This window comes from Pongo abelii, chromosome 10 (genome assembly GCF_028885655.2).
Source record: "Pongo abelii isolate AG06213 chromosome 10, NHGRI_mPonAbe1-v2.0_pri, whole genome shotgun sequence".
NCBI lineage: Eukaryota > Metazoa > Chordata > Mammalia > Primates > Hominidae > Pongo > Pongo abelii.
Genome location: NC_071995.2, coordinates 16,593,829 through 16,617,305, shown reverse-complemented (window position 1 = coordinate 16,617,305; position 23,477 = coordinate 16,593,829). Strand labels below are relative to the sequence as shown.

Genomic DNA, 23,477 nt, shown 5'->3' with positions numbered 1-23,477 from the left:
TTTGATATAATGGGAAACCATTACAGATCTTAACAAGGAAATCACCTCATCTCTTCAAATCCTAAAGCAATTACCTTTCCTACTGTGTGGAGTATGGATGGGACAAGAGCCAGACGAATGAGTAGGGGCAAGAGGGAGCAGTTGTGAAGGAACTGAGAAATAAAGGTAGCCTGCCTAGGGTGGTAACAATGGAAAGGAGGCAAAGCACAGCTTCGAAGAGCCCATAGGACTTGCATATAGACATGGGGATGAGAGAGAACAGAGTCAAGGATTTCCATGTCTTTTAGTCTGAACAAGTAAGTATAAGTTAGTGCCAGGTGGAATGGGGAAAGGTTGAAGGAGAAACAGGTTTGATTAAAAAAATCAAGACTTACGATAGGTAAGTCTGAGTGTTATGAAAGGTTAAGATGGAGCACTCAACTATGCTGTCAAACTCTGGTGCTCAAAGAGGCAGGCCAGGTAGACAACATATAGACAACGACGTAGAACCTATCAGATGATCTTGAGTAACAGCAGACGATATTTTTCTTTAGAGAACAGAGCTAGAAAGTACAGCCCAGATCTGAAGTCAAGAAAAAAAAGAGGAACTGGCAAATACAACAGTCAGTAAGGTATAAAAAGACCCTGCCGGGCACGGTGGCTCACATCTGTAATCGCAGCACTTCGGAGGCCGAGGCGGGTGGATCACGAGGTCAGGAGATCAAGACCATCCTGGCCAACATGGCAAAACCCCATCTCTACTAAAAATACAAAAATTAGCTGGGCGCGGTGGCGTGTGCCTGTTGTCCCAGCTACTCAGGAGGCTGAGGCAGGAGAATCACTTGAACCTGGGAGGCAGAGGTTGCAGTAAGCTGAGATCGCACCATTGCACTCCAGCCTGGGTGACAGAGCGAGACTCCATCTCAAAAAAAAAAAAAAGACCCAGGAGTGTAGTTTCATAGAAGCTAAAAAAAAATCAAAAACAAGGAAGTGGATGATTATTGAATGCTGCTGAAGGTTTAGTAACATGAGAACAGAAAAGTGACCACTACTCTTCAAAGTACTTGAAAGTTTTGTTAAATTCTACTGTAGGATTCTACCATTACCAAGTGTGGTAAGCAGACTAATGACTAATGGCCCCCACAAAGATGTCCACTTCCCAATCCCCAGAACCTGTGAATATGTCATCCTATATGGCAAAAGGGACTTTGCAGATGTGATTAAACTGAAGATCTTGAACTGGAAAGATTATCCTGGATTATTCAGGTGGGCCCGATATAATTACAAACCTCCTTATAAGTAAAAGAAGGCAGCAGGAGATAAAGAGTCACATTCAGAGTAAGAGATTAAAAAACGGACACTGCTGGACGTAAAGAAAGAGGAAGGAACCATGAGCCAGGGAATGCAGCTGGCTTCTAGAAGCTAGAAAAGGTAAGGGAACAGATTGTCCTGTAGAGCCTCTAGAAGGCTTGCAGCTCTGCTGACACCTTAATTTAAGCCCAGCAAGACCTACTGTGGACTTCTGACCTCCCAAACTGTAAGATAATAAATTTGTGTTGTCTTAAGGTACACATTTGTGGTCACTTGTTACAGCAGCAGCAGGAAACCAATACACAAAGGACTGTACCTGTACAGGGTCATTAGACTTTTATGAAACCTAAGTAGAAATTCCCTTGGTTCATAAATAACAAGCAACTTCATGAATCCAATCTGATGCGTACAAAGCTGTATTGAGGGTAAATCAGACTCTGATTAGAGTCTGAGCAACTGCTGGTACAATGACGCAACTGCTGGTACAATGACAACACTGCTGCAATCCAGAGGTTCAGGCATGTAACAAGCTGACACAAAAATACTACCACTCTATGAAAGCCGATGTGGATCACTAGTTGGCTCCCCTGTATTTCTCTTGGCCCTCACAGGTTGTCACAGCCTACAGTGCTTTCTTCTGGTTATCACAAATCCTCAAAAATTAATCTTATTCTTTGGTTGACTCATATTCCTTTTAAGAAAAGTTATCAAGGGTCACTCACAAGACTGATCAGGAGAAAAAGGAAGTTGGCAGAGATGTTATTTATTCATCTCAAGTATTTCCAAATTACTCATTTAATATGCCCTCTTTATTTTAAAAAATAAATAAATTACAAGTCTAAACTCAGTTGATCCAATTTATTAGAAGGCTTTAGAAGGGCTTTCTGAATGCCACCCAAATTTAAAGAATGAGGTAAAATTCCATACTTCTTAAACCACTGCAGGTCTATAGTAATCCCATTTTTATAAAATCCATTCTATCTATCTGTATATACATACAGAGATGCCCTAACATGCATTCACGGTCATTCGATTTTAATAGTTTTTTGAGGAGTGGTAGGATTTTAAGTGATCTTTCAGCTTACTGCTAAATTTCAGTTGATTTTTTTTTTCTTATCACTAGCATGTATTATTTAAATAATCGTTTAAAAAGGCATGTCAAGCACTTCTATCCAATCTGGGAATAGAGAAGGTTAATGAAACACTAGTAAAGGACGTAAGAATTTCAAAAATTCAGTACAAGTAACTGAATCTCAATATTATAAAATAATGTTTACTACAGATTAATCGGCTTATCTTTTGCTATGGTTATGATACAGAAAAACTTTCTGGCTATTTCCACTTATAAAACTCACATTAGTAGTTTTTCCCCAAAAAAACCAAACATTGTTTTGTTTTAGAGGCATTTTATTTAGACAACTAAAAACAATTAGATGTTCAGAAGCAGTGTACAATGAAAGAGAAATCAAACCAGTTACTTTATCATGTATTCCCTCTTCTTTACAACTGAAGCAAAAAAAAAAAAGGCATTCTGCTTTAAGATCAGAAAAATAAGCCAATATAGTTTTCTTCTCCATAATAACATAAACAGCTACAAGAACCCTAATTGTAATAATAGAAATTGGATGTTGGCTTGTATGTATTCATTAAAACGATAACAGGCCACTGTACTATAAGAGGATAACTCCACCTCCCTTCATCTGACACTTGAGTTTTCACTTACAGGTAACACCAAGTTAGTTAGTTGTTCCAGCACTGGAGCTAATTCATTTTCCTCATTATTTACTGCTGTTTCTGCCTTAAGCAGAGAGTAACTCTGGAAGGCTGATGCTTTTCTCTGCTTGCTTGTTTTAGTCAGTTGTATACTAACTGCAACATATGATTGATGCTCAGGCCTTAACATCAGGAGCTGAAGGATAGATGCAATCTGAATTCTCTGAAGCAATTTCTTCTATAAGTAAAAAAAAAAAAAAAGTCACATTAGTCAATGAAAGAAAGAAGCAAATCTACATTTCTGTGTAATGAAGGAATAAAAAAGTGTTTGTAAAGCATACTGTGGTAAGGGGAAGAAGAGAGCAACTGCACATGCCACTAACAACTAGACTCATGTCATTGAAAAGGCAAAGAAGAAAGAGTTCATGTGTTTTATCCACTAGATTCTCTTACACCATAACTCAACCTCCAAGAGTCCCTTTCTGGCCTAAATTTTCAGACTCCAGCTATCTAACAAACCCGGAATTAAAGTCATGTCTTCGAAGGATCTGGCCCTCTCTTTTAGTGATTCAAATCCTAACATTTAGTGCTATTTAAAGCAAAACATTAACCATCAACATTAAGTTTTAGCAAGAAGGTGCTTAACAATGAAAAATTTAAGGAAAACTCTATTGGGTAAATGGTAAACACCTTCCCAATCTCCCCCCAAATCATCATACCCAGTTTCTCATGGCAGCAATCTGCATATTTCTTCCTCATGATACCCCCACTCATCAATCTCACAATTCTAACAAGTCTAACAAAAGACTCTCAACTCCATCTACCTTTTTCTGTTCTCATTGCAATACCCTTATTAAAAACTACATGATAGGCCGGGTGCAGTGGCTCATGCCTGTAATCCCAGCACTTTGGGAGGCCGAGGTGGGCAGATCATGAGGTCAGGAGTTCAAGACCAGCCTGACCAACATAGTGAAACCCCACCTCTACTAAAAATACAAAAATTAGCCAGGCACGGTGGTGCACCTGTAATCCCAACTACCCAGGAGGCTTAGGCAGGAGAATCGCTTGAAACCAGAGGTGGAGGCTGCAGTGAGCCGAGATCATGCCACTGCACTCCAGCCTGGGTGACAGAGGAAGACTCCATCTCAAAACAAAACAAAACCAAACCTACATGATCACTCATCTAGACTACAATGCCCCCTAACTGGTTTATGTTCACTCTTGTTCCCAGTCCAATTCTTTGTACGTGCCACAGCCAAGGCAACCTTTTTTTTTTTTTTTTTGAGACAGAGTCTCTCTCTGTCACCCAGGCTGGAGTGCAGTGGCGCAATCTCGGCTCACTGCAACCTCTACCTCCTGGGTTCAAGCTACTCTCATTTCAGCCTCCTAAATAGCTGGGATTACAGGTATCTGCCACCATGACTGGCTAATTTTTGTATTTTTAGTAGAGACAGGGTTTCACCATGTTGGCCAGGTTGGTCTTGAACTACCAAGGCAATCTTTTAAAGTCCTCTTCTTAAAATTCAAAGGTTTCTCATTGCTCTTAGTATAAAATTCTCCAAGTCCTAATACAGCAAATGAGGCCCTTAAATGATCTAGCTTCTCCAGCTTCACTTTGCCTTTGCTCTTTAACCTGGAGGCATGGAGAAGTTCTTTTAGTTCCTCATATGCTAGGCTCCTTTTTGGTTCTGAACTTTTAGTTAATATAGTTTTCCTGCTATGAACTTTTCCATCCTGTCCCTACCAACACCGCCTCTCATGACCTCACCTAAATCACTTCTGCTCATCCTTAGGTCCCAGTTTAAATGTCACTTCTCTAGGAACCTTTTTTTAATCCCCCTTACAATAATTTGTTTGTTTTGGCATGTCTCCTAAGTTAGACTCTAGCTATGAAAGAGTAACCACATCGGTTGTGTCCATACTACATCTCTGTGCCTATTACTACTATGCAGTAGGTATTTAAATATTTAGCTTATAAATATGTATATATACATGCATAAATATTTAAAGTTTCCATTATTTAAATATGTTCATATTTAATAAATTTCTTCTGCCAATGAGTAAAACTTCTGCTACAGTTCAATTTTAAATCCCCCAAGACTCTTAAAAAAGTCAATTCCATAGCATTTACCTAGCTCTTCTTCTGTTGTCTCCGGAAAACCAATCTTTGGCTTTGCCAGCTCACCACTATCTTCTTCTGTAAAAAGAAAAGCAATGACGATTATATGACTTACACTATTAAAGTAATTTCTAGTGTTCAATAAGCAAGAAGAGCAACATAAGACTATTCCAAGAAAATGGCTACAAAATATAATAAAAACAACTCCTTTTTAAATAACTGTGATTCTAAAATAGTATGTCTTTCTTCAAAATTACTTTTAGGTTCATACTGCAACTACTTAGGGATTAGTAACTAGGTATTTTTTATTAAGAACATGTCTACCTTTATTGGTGTCGATCAGTGAGTAATACTATTCAGAGATTAGATACATTTACTTGTAAATTCTTTATATTGCCTTCCAGCAAATTTTGAATTAGATCTATTCCAGCCACAAAATGTGCTAGTATAAAAATTTAGGAACAGACTAGATTGTACAACAAACTTTTCTTTTTTTTTTTTTTGAGACTGAGTCACTCTGTTGCCCAGGCTGGAGTGCAGTGGCGTGATCTCAGCTCAATGCATGCCTCCTGGGTTCATGCAATTCTCATGCCTCAGCCTCCTGAGTAGCTGGTATTACAGGCATGTGCCACCACACCTGGCTAATTTTTGTATTTTTAGTAGAGATGGGGTTTCACCATGTTGGCCAGGCTGGTCTGGAACTCCTGACCTCGTGATCCGCCCACCTCAGCCTCCCAAAGTGCTGGGATTACAGGCGTGAGCCACCGCGCCCAGCCATACAAAAAAAAATTTAAACAAAGGAACATGACCCTTTCTCTGGCCAATTCATAATCCTGGGCTTCTCGCTGCTTAAACCATAATATATAATTTAAAATTTATAGAAAACAGGAACCCTGAAATAAAATTAATGATGAAAAATGACATAAAATCATGCATTTTAAAAATTTTATTATTCTGAATAAAAATTCTTACCAGGAAGCACACATTTCCAAAGGCCATATGTTTTTCCTACCACAGTTTGCCATAGTCTCAATGTTCCATCTTCTGAACCACTGGCATAGAGTTCTCCATCAGGACTAAATCTGACACAGTGAATAGGACCGAAGTGTCCCTTGTAGGATTCTGAAAAAGAAGACGGCTATTAGATAATTTTAACTATTAGGTTAAATATTGATACGCTAAAAAAAAAAATACTGTCTGTGTTACTGGGGAGATGAAAAATTCTTAAGGAAAACATTAAAAATTTTATTTAATTCATTTCTCATCACAACAGTGGCATATCATTGACCCTTTCTCTGTAAGATTATTCCTTTCCAAATCTAGCACACATTCTAGTTTCAAATTGTCCCTCTAAAAAAAGCAAATGAGGCTTCATGTCTCATTAAGGATGGAGAAAAAGAGGTAGATGAAAGCCCCATTAATTCTATAGAAAGTAGATTTAAAGTCTTATCAGTTCAACCTCCAATTTCCATATCCTAAAACTCACTGCCTATTTCTCAGGGAACTAATTTTTATTATGACTATAGAGAGCCACCAGGTGGAGCTCTTTTACACACTTTGCCTCTTAATTTCCTACAGTCCACTAATTATTCTGTCACACAGAAAGGTGAGATATAGGATCAACAATGATCCATAAATACTTTAATCTATGGAACCTAATGAGAAAATGTATAGATTAGGAGCACTGTTATATTCAAGTAGTACCTTTATGTATGAACCTTTCTCATTTACTTTCTAATGCCTCATCACCTTACTAGTTCTCAAAGCCGTTTACTAGATCAATGTTACTATTCTGTCTCCCGTCTGTGTCCCATCAGAGAATAGAAAAGTTGTAAGAGTACAAAGAACACAAAGTTTGGGAAAGAGAAAGGCTGGGCAGGTCTGGTATTCACTGTGACTTCAGATCTTGGGCAAATAATTCAGTTCTCTCAATCTTGAAAAAGAATAAAATATGAAACCAAAAACATTCTAAAACTTTGAAAACTGGCATTAAATAAAAGTAACAGAAAAGAATATCTTATTTATAAATCACTTGTATTCAAGTAATAAAAGCTGAACCATAAGCAATTAAAATAGATTCTACATGGTCCATCACCAAGGTTCCATTTGTGCAACCCAGATGCATCAATGTTCCCCAAGAAACAAAACGTAAAATTGTCTTTTGTTCTTTGGGTGTAATCTAGCAAGCTTCGTTCTTTGGTAAAGCAGGGCAGCTAGAAACAGACAAGAGCAAGAAGAGACAGCTTATAGAAAAAAATATATATTTATAAAAACTAAATATATTTTTGACCTAAAAGCAAAAACTATTTGGGAAGGCTAAAAGTAGATACTGAGAACCACATGTAACTATGTGAAATACCTGGTCCATCAGATAAATATACGTTAACTTCAAATTAATCTGCATTCCTTTCCCTTCCCCTTACTAAGGACTGTTATGAAAATGAAAGCAAAACTCAAACTCCAAAACAGAATAAATAAAAAGCTGATAAAAGTAACTATCCAATTCAGATTCCTAAAGGTATCCCTGTAATATGCTATACTGGTTTTTCCCCCACACACTGTTCTTTATGGAGTCTTAGGAATTCCTAAGTTGGCAAAAAGGAAGATGGGCCAAGTAGATGGGGTTATACACCCACAACATAGTTCAGAAAGAATGGATCTCCTTGCATGTGTTTAGCATATGACTTTGACATAAGATTCCCCCCTCCCTCCCAGCCAATAAAGCCTAAAACTCACTGTACCGTAATACATAACATCAGCATAATGATGAACTTTAGTTAAAAGGATAAATTTCTGCATACTTTGTTTACAGATCTATAAGAGCATCTAACCCAAATGGTTAAAACTCCTTTACTTTTTCACTCGTAAGCACCAAGCTAAAGTTAGCTGAAAAATTTACTTTCAACATATATATGTAACATATATATATATATATATATATGTATATATAAATGAGGTGTTAATTACTGGGACTTAACATATGATAAAGGTATCCACATCACTGTAAGGGGACAACTCACCTAATTCTTCTCCGCTATTATAATCATACTTATAAAGTTTAAAATCTTCACCACCTGCAACAAGAAATTCTTTCTCAGGATGAAGAGATGCAGAATTGATGGTTGCAGGAGCTTCAAAGGATTTAATTGGGTCCAAACTGAAAAAAAATTTAAGTAGTATTTACAAATCTTGAATATTGTATAAATAACGAGTTACATTTGAACTGTTCTTAAATTCTGAAACCCAAGGAACAATTAAATACTAATTTACTCAAACATAAACACTGATGTAAAAAAAGCTGTTAGCAAAAAAAAAAAAAAAAAAATCAAATGGATACTATGCCCGAGTGGAGCTCATCTCAGCAATACAAAGACATTTTGATGGAGGGATATCCAGTTTATGCAGTGGATGTCTTCCCGGAAATGAGTGTGTTGGCTAATTAAAACAGTATGAATAATACATTGGGATTTTTGCTCTTAAATAAATTTCACCTGTATTGTTTCGTTTTTCTACAACCACATATTATCTTTGTAAACAGAAAAAGTTTTCACAGTAGGTAATTAATATAAAGGATTATTTATATATTATTATTAATTGCTGAAGGTTTAAGCTCCTCAGCAAGATAAACTTTCAATGTCATAAAATATAAACTGCTGAAAACAGTTTCTACTATAAGGCAGTAAAAGACTAACAAAATTTGGGGCTATAGTTATATAATAAAAATCAATGCATAATAACAGCTTCATCTGAAATTTAATTACAGTTTGGACATTAGCTTTTTCAGTTTAACCCTAAAAATCATGAAAGGCCTCCAATACAAAACATTATAGTATCCCAGCTCCTAAATACTTCCCATCATCATATACTTTAAACCATGATAATTAAAGTTAGTCGTGACTTATGCAGGATCACTACATAGCAACTTGCTGGCTCAAATGCTAGAATATTCAATGGTCCAGAAAATTTCTGCCACCAACATGGGATTTGCCTAACTGCAGGAGTGAGTGAAGAGCATTAATATACCAATTGATGGCTCCAGGCCATAGTATTCTACTATTATCAGTTCACTGTATGTGTATAAACTCCTTGACATTGCTTAATTGCTCTCCTCCAATTTTACCGCCCTTTCTCCCAGTTAGCCCTTTAGACACAAGGTTAAGACACTGGTCAAATATCAAAGTGTAATGTGGATATAATCCTTACAGAAATCAATTAAGTGTCATGTATAACTAAGAACTTTAAACTCATTTCTAGCCTTTGAACTGATAATTCTACTTACAGGATCCTATCTACTGTAAAGAAACACCCAGAGATGTGCTAGAACATTCACCATGGTGCTAAAACAGGGAAACTAACCCATAATTTAGTACAACCTATGATGCAAATACAGTTTATCAAGTAAAAATGTTTTCAAAGAAGTTTTAAATGGCTAACAATATTTTTAAACAAATCAAAATGGTATTCATTATGGTCCTAGTAATTAAAGAAAAAAACACAAATACTCTACACCCACATATATAACATAGAAAAATGGACTAGCAGAAAATATAACTACCATTATCACTCTTGCACCTATGGTTATAATATTGTGGGTACATTTTTTTCAATTATGTTATATATTCCAGTCTTTCTCCAAGAGTATTTACTACATTTAAAGTCGCAAAATTCAAATCTGTTTAAAAAATTCATTAAGTCTGCACATACTCAGGAATAGAAATAAGATTATTCCTTCTCTAAAACTTTAAGGTGAAAATAAATAGTAGAATCAAGATCACACTGTTTTTTTGTTTTTTGTTTTTTTTGAGACAGAGTCTCACTCTGTTACCCAGGCTGGAATGCAGTGGTGTAACCACAGCTCAAAACAACCTCCACCTCCTGGGATTAAGCAATTCTCCTGCCTCAGCCTCCCAAATAGCTGGGATTACAGGCACTCACCACCACACCCAGCTAATTTTTCTTCTCTTTGTATTTTTATTTTAGAGACAGGGTTTCACCATGTTGGCCAGGCTGGTCTCGAACCCCTAACCCCAAGTGGTCTGCCCACCTCAGCCTCCCAAGGTGCTGGGATTACAGATGTGAGCCACCACGCCCAGCCCACACTGGTTTTATATAGTAAAAAACATTAATTACAGCACCAATTCAGTAGTTTTTGCTTTTTTTTTTTTTTTTTCAGAGGAGGTTTTGCTTTGTCATCCAGACTGGAGTGCAGTGTCAAGATCACAGCAAAATGCAGCCTCAACCTCCCGGGCTCCAGCAATAGAATACTCACCTCAGCCTCCCAAGCATCTGGACTACAGGTGTGTGCCACCAAGCCCAGCTAATTTTATTTTTTGTAGAGATGGGGGTCTCACTGCGTTGCCCAGGCTGGTCTCAAGCCATCCTCCCACCTCAGCTTCCCAAAGTGCTGCGATTATAGGCATGAGCCACCACGCCTGGCCTCTTTACTTTTAAAAAAAGTAAATACCTTTCCATTTTTAAGTAGCCAAAATGTCTTTTGTTACCTAAAAAAGAAAATGAAAGTATTTCTTGGACATACCTTACTGCACTATGAAAAGCAATAGATCGTCCATAAGTTATAACCAAAATCTCTCCCTCAGGAATATATTCCATACTACTAACAGACATATTAAAATTTAGAGATTTCACTTCTGTCATAGTAGCATGATCCCAAAGTCTGCAAAATAAAGATAAAAATATGATGTTTACTCATGTAAGAAAAAAGTTTATAAATTCTAATTACATCTGCAGATTAGCCAACGAAAGAACAATCACAATTACAGAAAAACAACATTCATTCCAAGTCACACATTACAGATGATAAAAAGAAATTCTGGGTTTCTATATACAATGTCAAATTATGTGTGATAGCTTGTAAGTAAAATCAACTTTAATACCTACATACACTTCCCAATTTGGCAAAACTACATTATTAAGACAAGTTCTAATCTAGTCAATTTCAGCACTGCTATAAATAGTGGTTCTTACACTCTGTTTTTGTGAATCTAGTAATAGCTACACATCTTTCCAAAGAAATATACATCAGGTGTCAGCACACAAGATTTTGTATAGAATTTCAGAGGCTTCATGGTCCCTCCCTTTAACCAGCCTGCCCACAGACCCAGGTTAAGAACACCTGCTTATAAGGTATCAGCAATTTAATTTTCTTCTGAATTTTGCTGTCTGTATACACAAGTTGAGCATCCCTTAATTGAAAATACTTGGGACCAGAAAAAAGTTGGATTTCAAACTTTTTCGGATTTTGGAATATTTGCATTAGACACTTACCGACTGAGAATCCCTAACCTGAAAACAGGAAATTCAAAATGCTCCAATGAGCATTTCCTTTAAGCATCAAGTCGGCACTCAAAGTCTCAGATTTCAGAGCATTTCAAATTTCAGATTTTCAGGTTAGGGATACTCAACCTGTATTAGTAAATAGATAGCTCCAGATAAATGTGACCTGGGTGCAACTTAAATTTTAATGTTCGGAACATTTTTCACACATAATATTAAATGTATTTAAAATATAAGCTCTAAGGTAAAATATTTTGCAAATTTTAAGTTTGTTTTTCTTTTGAGACAGTCTAGCTCTGTCGCCCAGGCTAGAGTGCAATGGTGCAATCTCGACTCACTGCAACCTCTGCCTCGCAGGTTCAAGTGATTCTCCTGCCTCAGCCTCCTGAGTAGCTGGGATTATAGGTGTGCACCACCGCGCTTGGCTAAGTTTTGTAATTTTCATAGAGACAGTGTTTCGCCACGTTGGCCAGGCTGGTCTAGTACTCCTGACCTCTAATGATCCACCCGGCTCACCTCCCAAAGTGCTGGGATTATAGGCGTGAGCCACCATGCCCGGCCTTAAATTGTAAATTATTAAAGAAAAATTACTTACCGAACAGTTTTGTCATCAGCAGAAAGAATCTGTTTATCCTCACTGCACCATAGAGCTTTTTTTATACCAGAAGTATGACCACTAATTTCCTTAGGTTCTTGAGATAAAACAATTTAAAGTACATTTGTTAATATATGATTTTTTAAACTGAACAATATCAGAACAATTATATATTTTTAAAAACACACATTTTAAATTAGACTGCAACTTTTCAAAGCCCAGCCCAATTCAAACTTGATGTTTATATGGAATACAGTTAGTTTTTCTATATTGGAACATAAGTTTATCTGCATGACAGGGACCCAAGGAACCACCATGCTTGCTATATGTAGCTGAGTGAATGCACCACACACTCCCTCTAGGCTAAATTTCTACACAACTGATAATATTCAAAAGCATTATTGTATCGCCATGAAATAAAAGAATAATTAATGTGGCATAATTTAATAAGAACATGGACTCAGGAACAAGACAGTTGAATCTGATTCTAGTACTATGGCTAACTCTGGGACATTTATCCAAGCAGCTATTGATAGTAAATAATGAGAAATAAGGGTTGGAAGGAAAAAACGGAAATAGAAAGTGGGACAGCAATTCCCAAGAATGTTTCTACACTGTGAGGAAAACATAAAAAAAAAGGAAGGGAGGTTAAATCTGTAGGAGATTATCCTTTCAAAGAACTTCAAAAAACCCTCACTGCTGTCTCTAAGGGCAAAAGCAGACACTGGAGGCAATGCCATTCAACACTATTTTCACCTTTGGGCATGTTAATTAACTTTGTAACTTTATTTCCTCACCTGTAAAATGAGATAACAATAGTTACAAATGCGAATAGGGCTTAACAGATACCTGATACACAGTAAAACCTCATTTTATTTTCTGCTGCCAGCACAGCGAAAGAGCAACTTTCATAAAACAGCTTTGGGAAAGGTAAAGAGCATGAAAAATGTTGACCCAATCCCTAACTACCTTGCTTTGACCCAATCCCTGAACTATCTTGCTTTGTTGAACGGGTTCATAGATTAAGTGAGGTCAGAGTCCTTTGCCATGTTTTGGCATAAATTTATCAAAAAAGAAACGAGAAAAAACTCCTACATGCAATGGAGAATAAAAAAATCTGTAAAGGCACTTTGTTTCCTCACCTTAAAAATGTTTTCATAACAAATTACCGTAACACTAAAATGTAAAATATTTTAAAAAGTTCTCAGAAATGGAAGGTATCTCAAGAGAATAACTGCTTAATTTCCAATGTGGTTCTAACTCTCTTATTACTCTTTTAAATTTTATAGATTTATGACTACATAAATGCCCACATAATAAAATCTGAAAGATACCAAATATATAATAAAACAAAATTATGTTTGTCATGTTTTGGTAGCTAAGTATCTATATGGTGAGGGAAATGATTAAAATATTATAAAATAAATATGTAGACTGGGGAAGACACCTATAACTTCTGTAAAATGAGAGAATGCATAAAGAATTTCGCCACCAAAATGTTAAAAACGTATATACCATAAAACCGCCTTAACAAAATTTAAAAGCAAATGATAAATTAGAATTCAATAAAGAACCTTTAAAAACCAGTAAGAAAAACATGAATAACACAACAGATAAATGGACAAAGGGTAGACAGGCAATTATTTCATAAAAAAGGAAATATATTAAAATGGTATTCAATAGCATTTTAATCTCATGAATATTCACATTAATACAACAGAATTATTTTCTTAAATTGACAAAGAGAAAGTTATCAGTGTTCACTAGAACATGTTGGGTATAGATACATACATATATACCTATACTTTGTTGGAAGACACTTTGGTACTATCTATCAATGGCTTCCAACAATTCATTTTTTTTTTTTCTTTTTGAGGAGTTTCGCTCTTGTTCCCCAGGCTGGAATGCAATGACACAATCTCGGCTCACTGCAACCTCTACCTCCCGGGTTCAAGCGATTCTCCTGCCTCACCCTCCTGAGTACCTGGGAGTTACAGGCGCCTGCCACCATGCCCAGCTAATTTTTTTGTACTTTTAGTAGAAATGGGGTTTCACCATGTTGGCCAGGCTGGTATCGAACTCCTGACCTCAGGTGATCTACTCGCCTTGGCCTCCCAAAGCGCTGGGATTACAGGCGTGAGCCACTGCGCCCGGCCACCTTCCAACAACTCTACTCCTCTTTGTCCCACCAATTCTACTTTTGCTTAGTTATCTTATTGTGAAAATATTTGCAACTGTAAGGATGTTTAGCATAATACTGCTTTTCATATTTAAAATCTGTAAATAGCCCAAACAGGCCAAAACAGGAAACTAGTTAATTCACTTATATATCCACAGGATGGAAAACCAGAAAGTCATTACAAACAGTTCATAGACTATTTAGTGACATGAAAAAACTGTAATTGCAGATTTTGTAAAATTCTTTCGAATAGCTAATATATTTACATGGTTCAAAAATCTAAGCAATATGTGCACACAACTGAGAATTCTCACCATCACCAACTTCTATAAATAACCAGTCTTTCTTACCAAAAAATAGTAACACTGTTCTGCAATGTTTTAAAACTTAATATAATGATAAAAATTTGCCATAATAAATTTTCAGTTTGGAAGAAGGTTATACAATAGCAATGTAGCAAATAAACTTATTTTTTAAAAACTGTGCAGAAAAAAAGACTGAAAGTTTATAAACCAAAAACTGATGAATTATGTTTTGATTTTCTTCTTTGTGACTATTTTTTTTTTTTTTGAAACTGAGTTTCACTCTTATTGCCCAGGCTGGAGTGCAGTGGCGCGATCTCGGCTCACTGCAACCTCCGCCTCCCGGATTCAAGCGATTCTCCTGCCTCAGCCTCCCAAGTAGCTGGGATTACAAGCGCCTGCCACCATGCCTGGCTAATTTTTCTATTTTTAATAGAGACGGGGTTTTGCCATGTTGGCCAGGCTGGTCTCGAACTCCTGACCTCAAGTGATCCACCTGCCTCAGCCTCCCAAAGTGCTAGGATTACAGGCATGAGCCACCATGCCCGGTCATGACTATCTTTATTTTCCAAATTTGAGTACTGAGCATGAAATTCTTTAATCAGTTATTTAAATTAAAAGAAAATAAAACTACAAGCCGATGTTTAAGTTATGCTTACCTGCTTCGGGTTTGTTCAAGTCATATATGCGTAACAGTTTATCCTGTCCCCCGGTTAACAAATAATTACTATCCTGAAAACACAAAGTAAAATGTGAATAGATTAACCGTTTTAATAGTTATTTCTCTTTCAAACTTCAACACCAAATAAAATCAAAATCTAGCTCACAGACATCACAAAGAGATGCCAAGACATAACCAATTACTTCTGAGAAGATACTGTGGAACAGCTGCCCTCTCACAACTGCCAAGACTTGTAAGCTTTCCACTTCAAAAGCGTTACACTACACTGCACATACACGAACTCTCCCATTCTCCCCGATCCTACTCCTCTCCCTCGTCAGAGGCCCTTTTCTGATTATCTCAAATGTATCTTCTCCCTTCTATTAGTAGTTGGGGAAGACCACTGGAGCTTTTCAGATGTTTTTTGCTTGCTGAAGGACGGGTACTTGTTCCACAGTATCTTAAAAGCTTGACAGGATTAACCATGAAACAAATTCATAGAGCTTAATATACAATCAAATCAAATATGAACCAAGAAATAACAAATATTCCACATAAAATATATCAATCAAATATACACACCAATCAAGTATAAAAGCATTATTACACTATATAACAGCAACTTAACTCGCTAAAATAAATTCCATTTTCTGATACCTGCGTGAAATCCACAGTCTTGACAATGTGTTTATGAGCCAGGGTCATCAATTCATCTCCTGAGACAGCATCCCACACTTTGCTAAAAGTAAAAAAGGGAAAATTAGTAGGATAAATATTACCCAATATATTAAAAGGATAAATACAATTATAATATTGATGAGTACCAAATAAGTTAGATATGTGAAATGTTACATATATGTATTATAAATCTCCTTTATCTCTAATATCCCTCACAGACTTCATTTGATAAAATATTTAAATAAGCTTAAGGGAAAAGAAATTTCTCTGTAAAAACTTTATAACCAATCTAATTTTCTTTGACAGTGGAAAAGATAGGAACAATTTAAGTAAGTAAGATTCATGAACCAACCCATCCAACTTACTTTTATTTTAGCTGACAGTCATAATATCCCTTTAGCAAGCCTGTCATACATTTTAACCAATTTTTAGTTTCACCATGCTAATTTTTTCTCTATTCTCCACTCAGATGCACAATAAAAAATAAAAATAAATAAATAAACCAGAAATCCTTAAAAATGTTACAGGGGAATGAAAAGCCTTGGTACAGGCTAAGTAAAATTTTAAATTAAGATAGTGGAGAGACAATGTCCACTTCATCTCTTCTTCAAAGCTGACTTAAAATTTCAAACTCTAGTACAGTTAACTTCCCCCAAACTATCAGCCTTTGATTATATAAGGCTAACACTGAGTATTTTAATCTTTACATTGTTTTTTCTGTCCCACCCCACCCCAAAATACAAGTTAGTTGTAGGTATACATACATTTATATGTGTATGTATATTCCAGGCGGGTAATAGTTGAGCAATACTTTACAACATTACTCTAAAAGGGTTCCCCCAAATAAAAAAGCTTAAGGAAGGGGGAAAAAAAGTTGATTTTAGATCAGAACAGGTCAGTGAAAAATAAACAAGAAAACTCTGCAGACAGGGAAAAGAATTGCTAAGAGTGAAAAATCTATGTTCCATAGAGATTTCCACTTTAATGTAACTGATATTATTTATTTTCAGGAACACAGTGGGCAATAAAATGGTAGAGGGAAAAAAATCAGAGAAAAGCAAGATGTATCTTTTCTTTTGCTTACCCCAATACATAATAAAATATATTAAATATATATCATTCTATACTTAGTGCTAAGGCACAAATGGGAGACAAAAAATACCCCACAGTAGGTTCTTGCCATAGTAGAGCTTTAGCTGAGGAGAAAAACATGCATTAAATAACACATTTAAGAAATATAATTAAAAGACATATATATGGCTATAAAAACTCAGAAAAAAGCACTTAGATATTGTCCAGAAAATGTAAGTAACAGAGCTAGCCGTCGGAAGAAGCAAAGAGAAATATATCGGGGAAAAAGAAGGGAAGGCTATTCTAGATGAGCATTAATAGCATGGGCAATGTGGTTAATAAATATGAAAGACCATCTAACAGGAATGCTCATGATACACTACCAAAGCTTGCAATATTTAATAATGTGGGTCATACGAGTGGCTGAATAAATATGTTCTGAAAGAAATAATGTCAACTATAAGTAGCCTTGCTACTAAACTCCCTAGTATTCATTTCTCTTTGCCCAGGAAACTTGCTCCTCTCTCTGTCATTCCAATGCAACTCTCTGGCCCCAATCTACTTTCCCAACCTCATTTTGTATTGTTTCTCTGAATCTAGCAACATTAGATTATAAACCATTCCTCAAATAACTTATGTATTTTCTTCCAGGCTCCTATGTTCTTGTTCATATTATTCTCTTAAGTCTGTATTTTACATTCTTAGCTATTAAAGTTCTACTCACCCTTAGGGCTCATTTCAAATGCTATCTTTTCTTTAAACCTATTTATCCTCAACTCTGATAATTAACCATTCCTTTCTGTTCTCCCACAGAACTCCACTTATTACTGTGCTTAAATTTGCTTTGTTTTTTGTTTACATATATCCTTAATTACAGTGAAATGCATTTCATGGTTGTGATAAGAGTTCACAAGTATTAGAATGACAGAAAGCATCAAAAGTGAAGAAAACAACAAATGTATCTAAAATTACTATTCTAATATTTACAAGTCTCCAAAGAAACCCAGGCAATGTCCTTTGATATGCTAATTTCAAGTTTATTAAATAATCTCCCATAAACTTAAAACCTCTCTTTTTTTTTTTTTTTGAGACAGGGTCTTGGTATATTGCCCAAGCTATACTTGAACTCCTGGCCTCAAGATCCTTCCACCTCAGCCTCCTAAGTAAGCTACAGGCTAATGCCAACATGCCAGCTCTAAAATCTTAAGATTCTGCTTAGACTGTGTCTATTCAAGACTGTGTCTATTCAAAGGTGAGAAGAGAGTTGGAGTGACCAAAGTAGTAACATTAACCAGAGACGTAATGTGTCTGTAGTTTTTCCTCCTATTTAGAAACAGTACTAAAATAGAGGCATGACATTTTCTGACAGGGCATGTACTAACTCTGGCAGATTTCCATTATTCACAGTAAGAGCCCTAAAATGGATCTAATCTAAGTGTTTCCTAATGTATTATTCAATCTCCAGGCAAGAAATTGAGATATATTAGTTGACCACAGGGCTCAAATCAAGACAGTAAAGTGCTATTAACAATACCCTTTCAGCAGCTAACCCTCCAACATTTATTTTCTTCACATCCCATGAAGTACTTGTCATCTCCTTAAACTACTGTTACCTCTTATACCCAGTTTCTTGCAAATAATAATGCTGCCTGATACTTTTCATATCCTCAGAATGAACTTACCGTAAGTCTCATAATAGGAGCTGCTTAACTTACTTATTTAAACCTTCAACAAAACAGGCCAGTTTAAGATTTTCTAAAAGTTGCCCAAATACCTTAACATGTTGACCAAGTCATCTAGGAGATAATACCATTTTTGATTGATCAAGAACCTTATTAAAACTAAAATTAGATATTTCTATTGGCTTTACAAGAAAGAAAGAGTGATACATTGTGATTACCTATAAATTCCTGGACCCAATCCCAGATCTACTTAAGCACTCTTGGGAGCACAGCACAGAATTGTCTTTACTTTGGCACTCTTCCCAAACAGATACAAAGAGATGGTGTTTTAGGGACACTGTACTCAACACTGGACTCAACTGCCCGAATTACTCCAAGATAACATTCTACACTAGTCCACAGACCTATTCTGCTAAATTTCTCCACAAGAAACAGGACCAAATTCCACTTCTAGATGACCACACCATAAATGAGTTTTCCAAGAAACGTAAGAATGGAGGGAAAAAAGAAGATGTTTCTAAAAATGCTTTATACCAACCATGACTAATCAGGTAGGCTGTGAGGAGTAACTTCTTGGAGAGAATACACACACACACACACAAAAACACGCTCCTACACCCCATAGACAAGACATAGAGGAAATGAGGGATAAATCTCAACTAGCATTTATTGAGCACCTACTATGTGACAGAGATCCTATTGGACTTCAGGGATATATGGTGGAGGAAGATCTCTCTGTTCCTCCAATAATCTCATGGGTCTTAGTCCCATTTTACAGATATGAAAGCCAACATTTAAGAAACATCCTGCCATGGTGGGCACATCGCTTGAGCCCAAGAGTTCAAGACCAACCTGGACAACATGGTGAAGCCCGTCTCTACAAAAAACACAAAGATTAGCCAAGCATGGTAGTACACGCCTGTGGTCGCTATTCAGGAGGCTGAGGTTGGAGAACTGCTTGAGACTGGGAGATAGAGGCTGCAGTGAGCTGTGATCACACCACTGCACTCTAGCCTAGGCACCTAAGACCCTGTTTCAAAAAAAAAAAAAATCCTACGATGATCAAACTGGAAATACACAGCACAGTTAGCACATGAATGCAAGCCCACCTAGTGCCAATGCTTGTTATTATTTTCCACTCTAACACAGCACCTAAAGCCTTAACTGAGGAGGGGGAAAAAAATCACAAAAATCTTCCTTCTTGACATTTAAATCTATTCAACCTTCCTTATATGAGGCCAGATAGTTTCAAGGCTTTAACCATATTAGTTTCAAAATAATATGTGATTTTGATCAAGTGCGGGTGGTAACAGTTTACATGGTAGCTATCATTGTTACTTTACATATGTAACACTTTCATAGGTGTAATAGACTTCAGGTAATATTGTAAGTATTTGAAACATATTAACTTATTTAATATTCAAAACCAACCTATGAAGTAGGTACCATGACAGAAAAAAAAATGGTTAAATAAAGTGCATGAGGCCACCAATTCAAATACAGGTCATCAGGCTCCAGCCTTCATGCTCTTAATACCACTTGTAAACACAGACATTGAGACTTGAAATGTTAAGAAAGCATAAAAACAACACTGTTTCAATAAACAAGAGCATACAGTCATGCATCCGCCACCACAATCAATCAGCCTTCATTTTTTCATTCTAAAATTGGTATGTTTAATTTACTTAAAATGAAGGAGGCAGCAGATTTACAATTGCTCCTTAGTGTGAGGTTGTTAAAAAAAAAAAAAAAAAAAAAATTCAAAGGCCAGCCACGGTGGCTCACACCTGTAATCCCAGAACTTTGGGAGGCCAAGGCGGGCAGATCACTTGAGGTCAGGAGTTCAAGACCGGCCTGGCCAACATGGCGAAACCCCGTCTCTACTAAATATACAAAAATTAGCCAGGCGTGGTGGCGTGCACCTGTAGTCCCAGCCTCTCAGGAAGCTGAGGTGGGAGAATCACTTGAACCTGGGAGGTGGAGGTTGCAGTGAGCCGAGACTGTGCCACTGCACTCCAGCCTCAGTGACACAGCAAGACTCTGTCTTTAAAAAAAAAAAAAAAAAAAATCACCACCACTTGTACTCTCTAGCCTCTTAAGTCTAATAAATCTGTGTATGCACAATAGTTCTTGATATTGCCTTCATCATTTTAAACAATGAAGTGTCAAATTCCTAAGTTACAAATACCAAGCAGGAACTGGAGATAACAAGATTTATAAAATATGATACATTCCCAAAAAGGCAACGAGGGCCACTGCAAGTCAGTTTAATGACATAATTAACAGCCAAAAGTCAGAACAGGTAAGGTATATACTGGCAACAATAAGATTAGTATAATTAGATTGTAGGTTTATGGTGTGCAATGGCAGAGGATGATGCTGATGAACTAGGATGAAGCAAACTGTAAAGGGCCAACAATTGAAATGTGTCCTTTAGGTCAGCAATTCTATGACTGCACATCAGGAAAGAAAAGGAAGAAAGAAAAATAAAAAAACACCAATAATCAGTATGACCAGTACTCCATCCCCAGACCAATCAAACCAGAATTTCTGTATCAGGCACAGTAGTCCACCCCCGTAACCCCAGCTCTTTGAGAGGCTGAGGCATGGAGGCCAAGAGTTTAAGACAGCCTGGGCAACATAGCTAGATACTGTCTGTATAGTAAAAAGTATTAAAAAATATTTTTAAATGTAGTAAAAACTATAAAATATATATATATAGTAAAAAAGTAAAAAAAAAAAAAAGTTTTAAAACTCCGAATTTCTGGGACTCATACCATTTGAATATTTGAAAAGCTCTCCAGATATTCTAATGTACATCAAAGATCATGAACTACTAAAATGGCAAAGGGAAGACAGGAAGATCATTAGTAGAGAAGTGACATGATCAAGTATGTTTTTAGGAAGACAAATGGCAACAATATGGAAAATGAACAGGAGGAAAAGAAACTACTGAAAGTTAAAAATGATCCTGAACTAAGGCAGCTGCAGTTACTACATGGAGGAACATTATAGTCAGGAGACATCCCGCTGGCAGAATCAAAAAAGATGATGATAATCTAGATGTAAGTGAAAATCAAGAATGCTTTAGATTTCAACCTTTAAAAGCTTAGGAAATGAAGAGCAGCTGAGTTTTGTTTTTTTGCTGTTGTTTTGTTTTTTTGTTTGTTTTTGACACAGTGAGTTTTAGTGATGCCTAAAGCCAGTTAACAAAAACTGGGATTGAAATAAAAACCTAGGGCCATCAATGTAGGATATCACTAAGGAGTACACACAGAGCAGCATTCGTAAAGAAGATCAACATTCATTATCTGGTGCGTTTGTTAATGCAGATTCCTGAGTCTCAATCAAAATATAAGGAAAAGTCATTTAGGCCTCTGAAAATTTTGAGAACCACTGAAGACAAAGAAGCACACAGGACCACGATGGAATTTTGGTGGGATCAAACATCATGCGTTCTATATGGCAGCCAGTGAGTCAGAATTTTATGAATATCTGACACTGAAGTTTTTGATTATTTCAGGACACAAGCTACAGAGAACACCAAAGTTAGCCGTGTTGGCTACACTTACGCTGTGAAATCTGCAGCTGCTGTAGCTGCTTTGGTGGCATCCTTATTCAGTGTTGCACCCCAAACAGCACCTTTATGACCCAAAAATGTTCCAATCCAGTCTCCTGTATCTCCCTGGCGTAGCATAGGTTTACCATCTAGAAAATATTTTTTAAAACATGTAATTTATAAGTTCAGATTACTTAAAGTCTAAGATTCAAATGTAAATATACAATGATGTTCAATGACAAAGTGGAAAAATTGTTTCAGCAATTTAACTACCATCACCCACTGAAGGCATTAAGGAATGTGCAGTAATACATTAACTGAAGGGCTGAACAGATCATTCTCTCTGAAAAGCATCTGTAATTCGCTGGGAATACTGATCTGCGTCAAAACAATCTAGATTTTAGTCTTATTTTGGACAAACATCTTAGCCTAAATCTCAGTTTCCCATTTGAAAAATGAGGCTAATACCACAAAGGAATATCCAGTGAGACAAGAGCGAATGTCTTTGTAAGGTATTGCACGGCCTGGCCTAATTTCTCCTTTCCCCAAATCCTTGAAAGCTATTTACAGTGTTGTCCCGAGAGTCTAGGCAAGTGCTGACCAGCTCCTCCAAAAATAGCAATAAAAATAAAATAAGGAGAGAGGTCTTAGTTGGGGGTAATAGTTTCTACAAAAGCGTCCTCTCGGCTCCAGCTGCGGATTCCCTAACACACTCATTTCTCCACCGGACCAGCGTTGGCCCTCATCTCAGATGTTAATATCGCCCCCTCCCCCCTCACCACACCACCGCTTCGGCACTGAAGCGTGCGGGTCCCGATCCCTTTCAGCCCAGTCCCACCCGTCGGGGACCAGGATTGCGGCCTTGCTCACCTTTGCAAGCGCTGATTAAGAAATACCCATAAGGCGTGATGCCACTGAAGGCCAAATCAACCACGGGCCGCGTGTGGCCAGAGCAGGTGAGCGGCGTCTGTCTCATTGCCATGGCGGCGGCGAACCCAGCGACCGGACTGGCGAGCTGAGGGTCGTCGTTGTCTTTTCTCTCTTCTGCTGCAGCGCCTCGGGCTCCTCCAGGCCCCTTCCCTGACACTAGGGCTGGGCTGGGCAACAGGAAAAGAAGGGCAATCCGGTGGCACCGAGGTTAGGAAGGGGTGAGGGAGGGGTCAGGGAGTCTGCGACCAGCAAGCAACAGTCGACGCGGGAGGGAAAGGGAGGGAGGGAGGAAAGTAGGGGATGGGGAGAAGCGGAGAACCGGGCCAGCCACGATTCACACCGTCCACACCGGTATCGGCAGGAAGTGACGGCGTAAATGACGCAGAGCACCCGCCGGAAATGAC

General features: G+C 37.2%; 1 protein-coding gene across 1 annotated transcript; it reads right to left on the bottom strand.

Moving 5' to 3' along the window:
• Positions 1-2,679: 2,679 nt before the first annotated feature.
• Positions 2,680-23,477, bottom strand: STRAP (serine/threonine kinase receptor associated protein). The gene is made up of 10 exons (XM_002822987.5): positions 23,014-23,477; positions 22,157-22,292; positions 15,811-15,892; positions 15,152-15,224; positions 12,012-12,108; positions 10,659-10,796; positions 8,143-8,279; positions 6,095-6,244; positions 5,135-5,200; positions 2,680-3,241 (listed from the first exon to the last, which is right to left on the bottom strand). The coding sequence occupies exons 1-10, from the start codon at positions 23,123-23,125 to the stop codon at positions 3,180-3,182; spliced, it is 1,053 nt and encodes a 350-aa protein (XP_002823033.2). The 5' UTR covers positions 23,126-23,477; the 3' UTR covers positions 2,680-3,179.

Excerpts from the sequence above, each read along its gene's own strand:
- STRAP (XM_002822987.5), bottom strand. The coding sequence starts at position 23,125 with ATGGCAATGAGACAGACGCCGCTCACCTGCTCTGGCCACACGCGGCCC. Across the intron at positions 22,293-23,013 it reads CTTAATCAGCGCTTGCAAAG|ATGGTAAACCTATGCTACGC; the intron begins GTGAGCAAGGCC and ends AATATTTTCTAG. Across the intron at positions 6,245-8,142 it reads TAATAGCGGAGAAGAATTAG|AATCCTACAAGGGACACTTC; the intron begins GTGAGTTGTCCC and ends CTTCTTTTTCAG.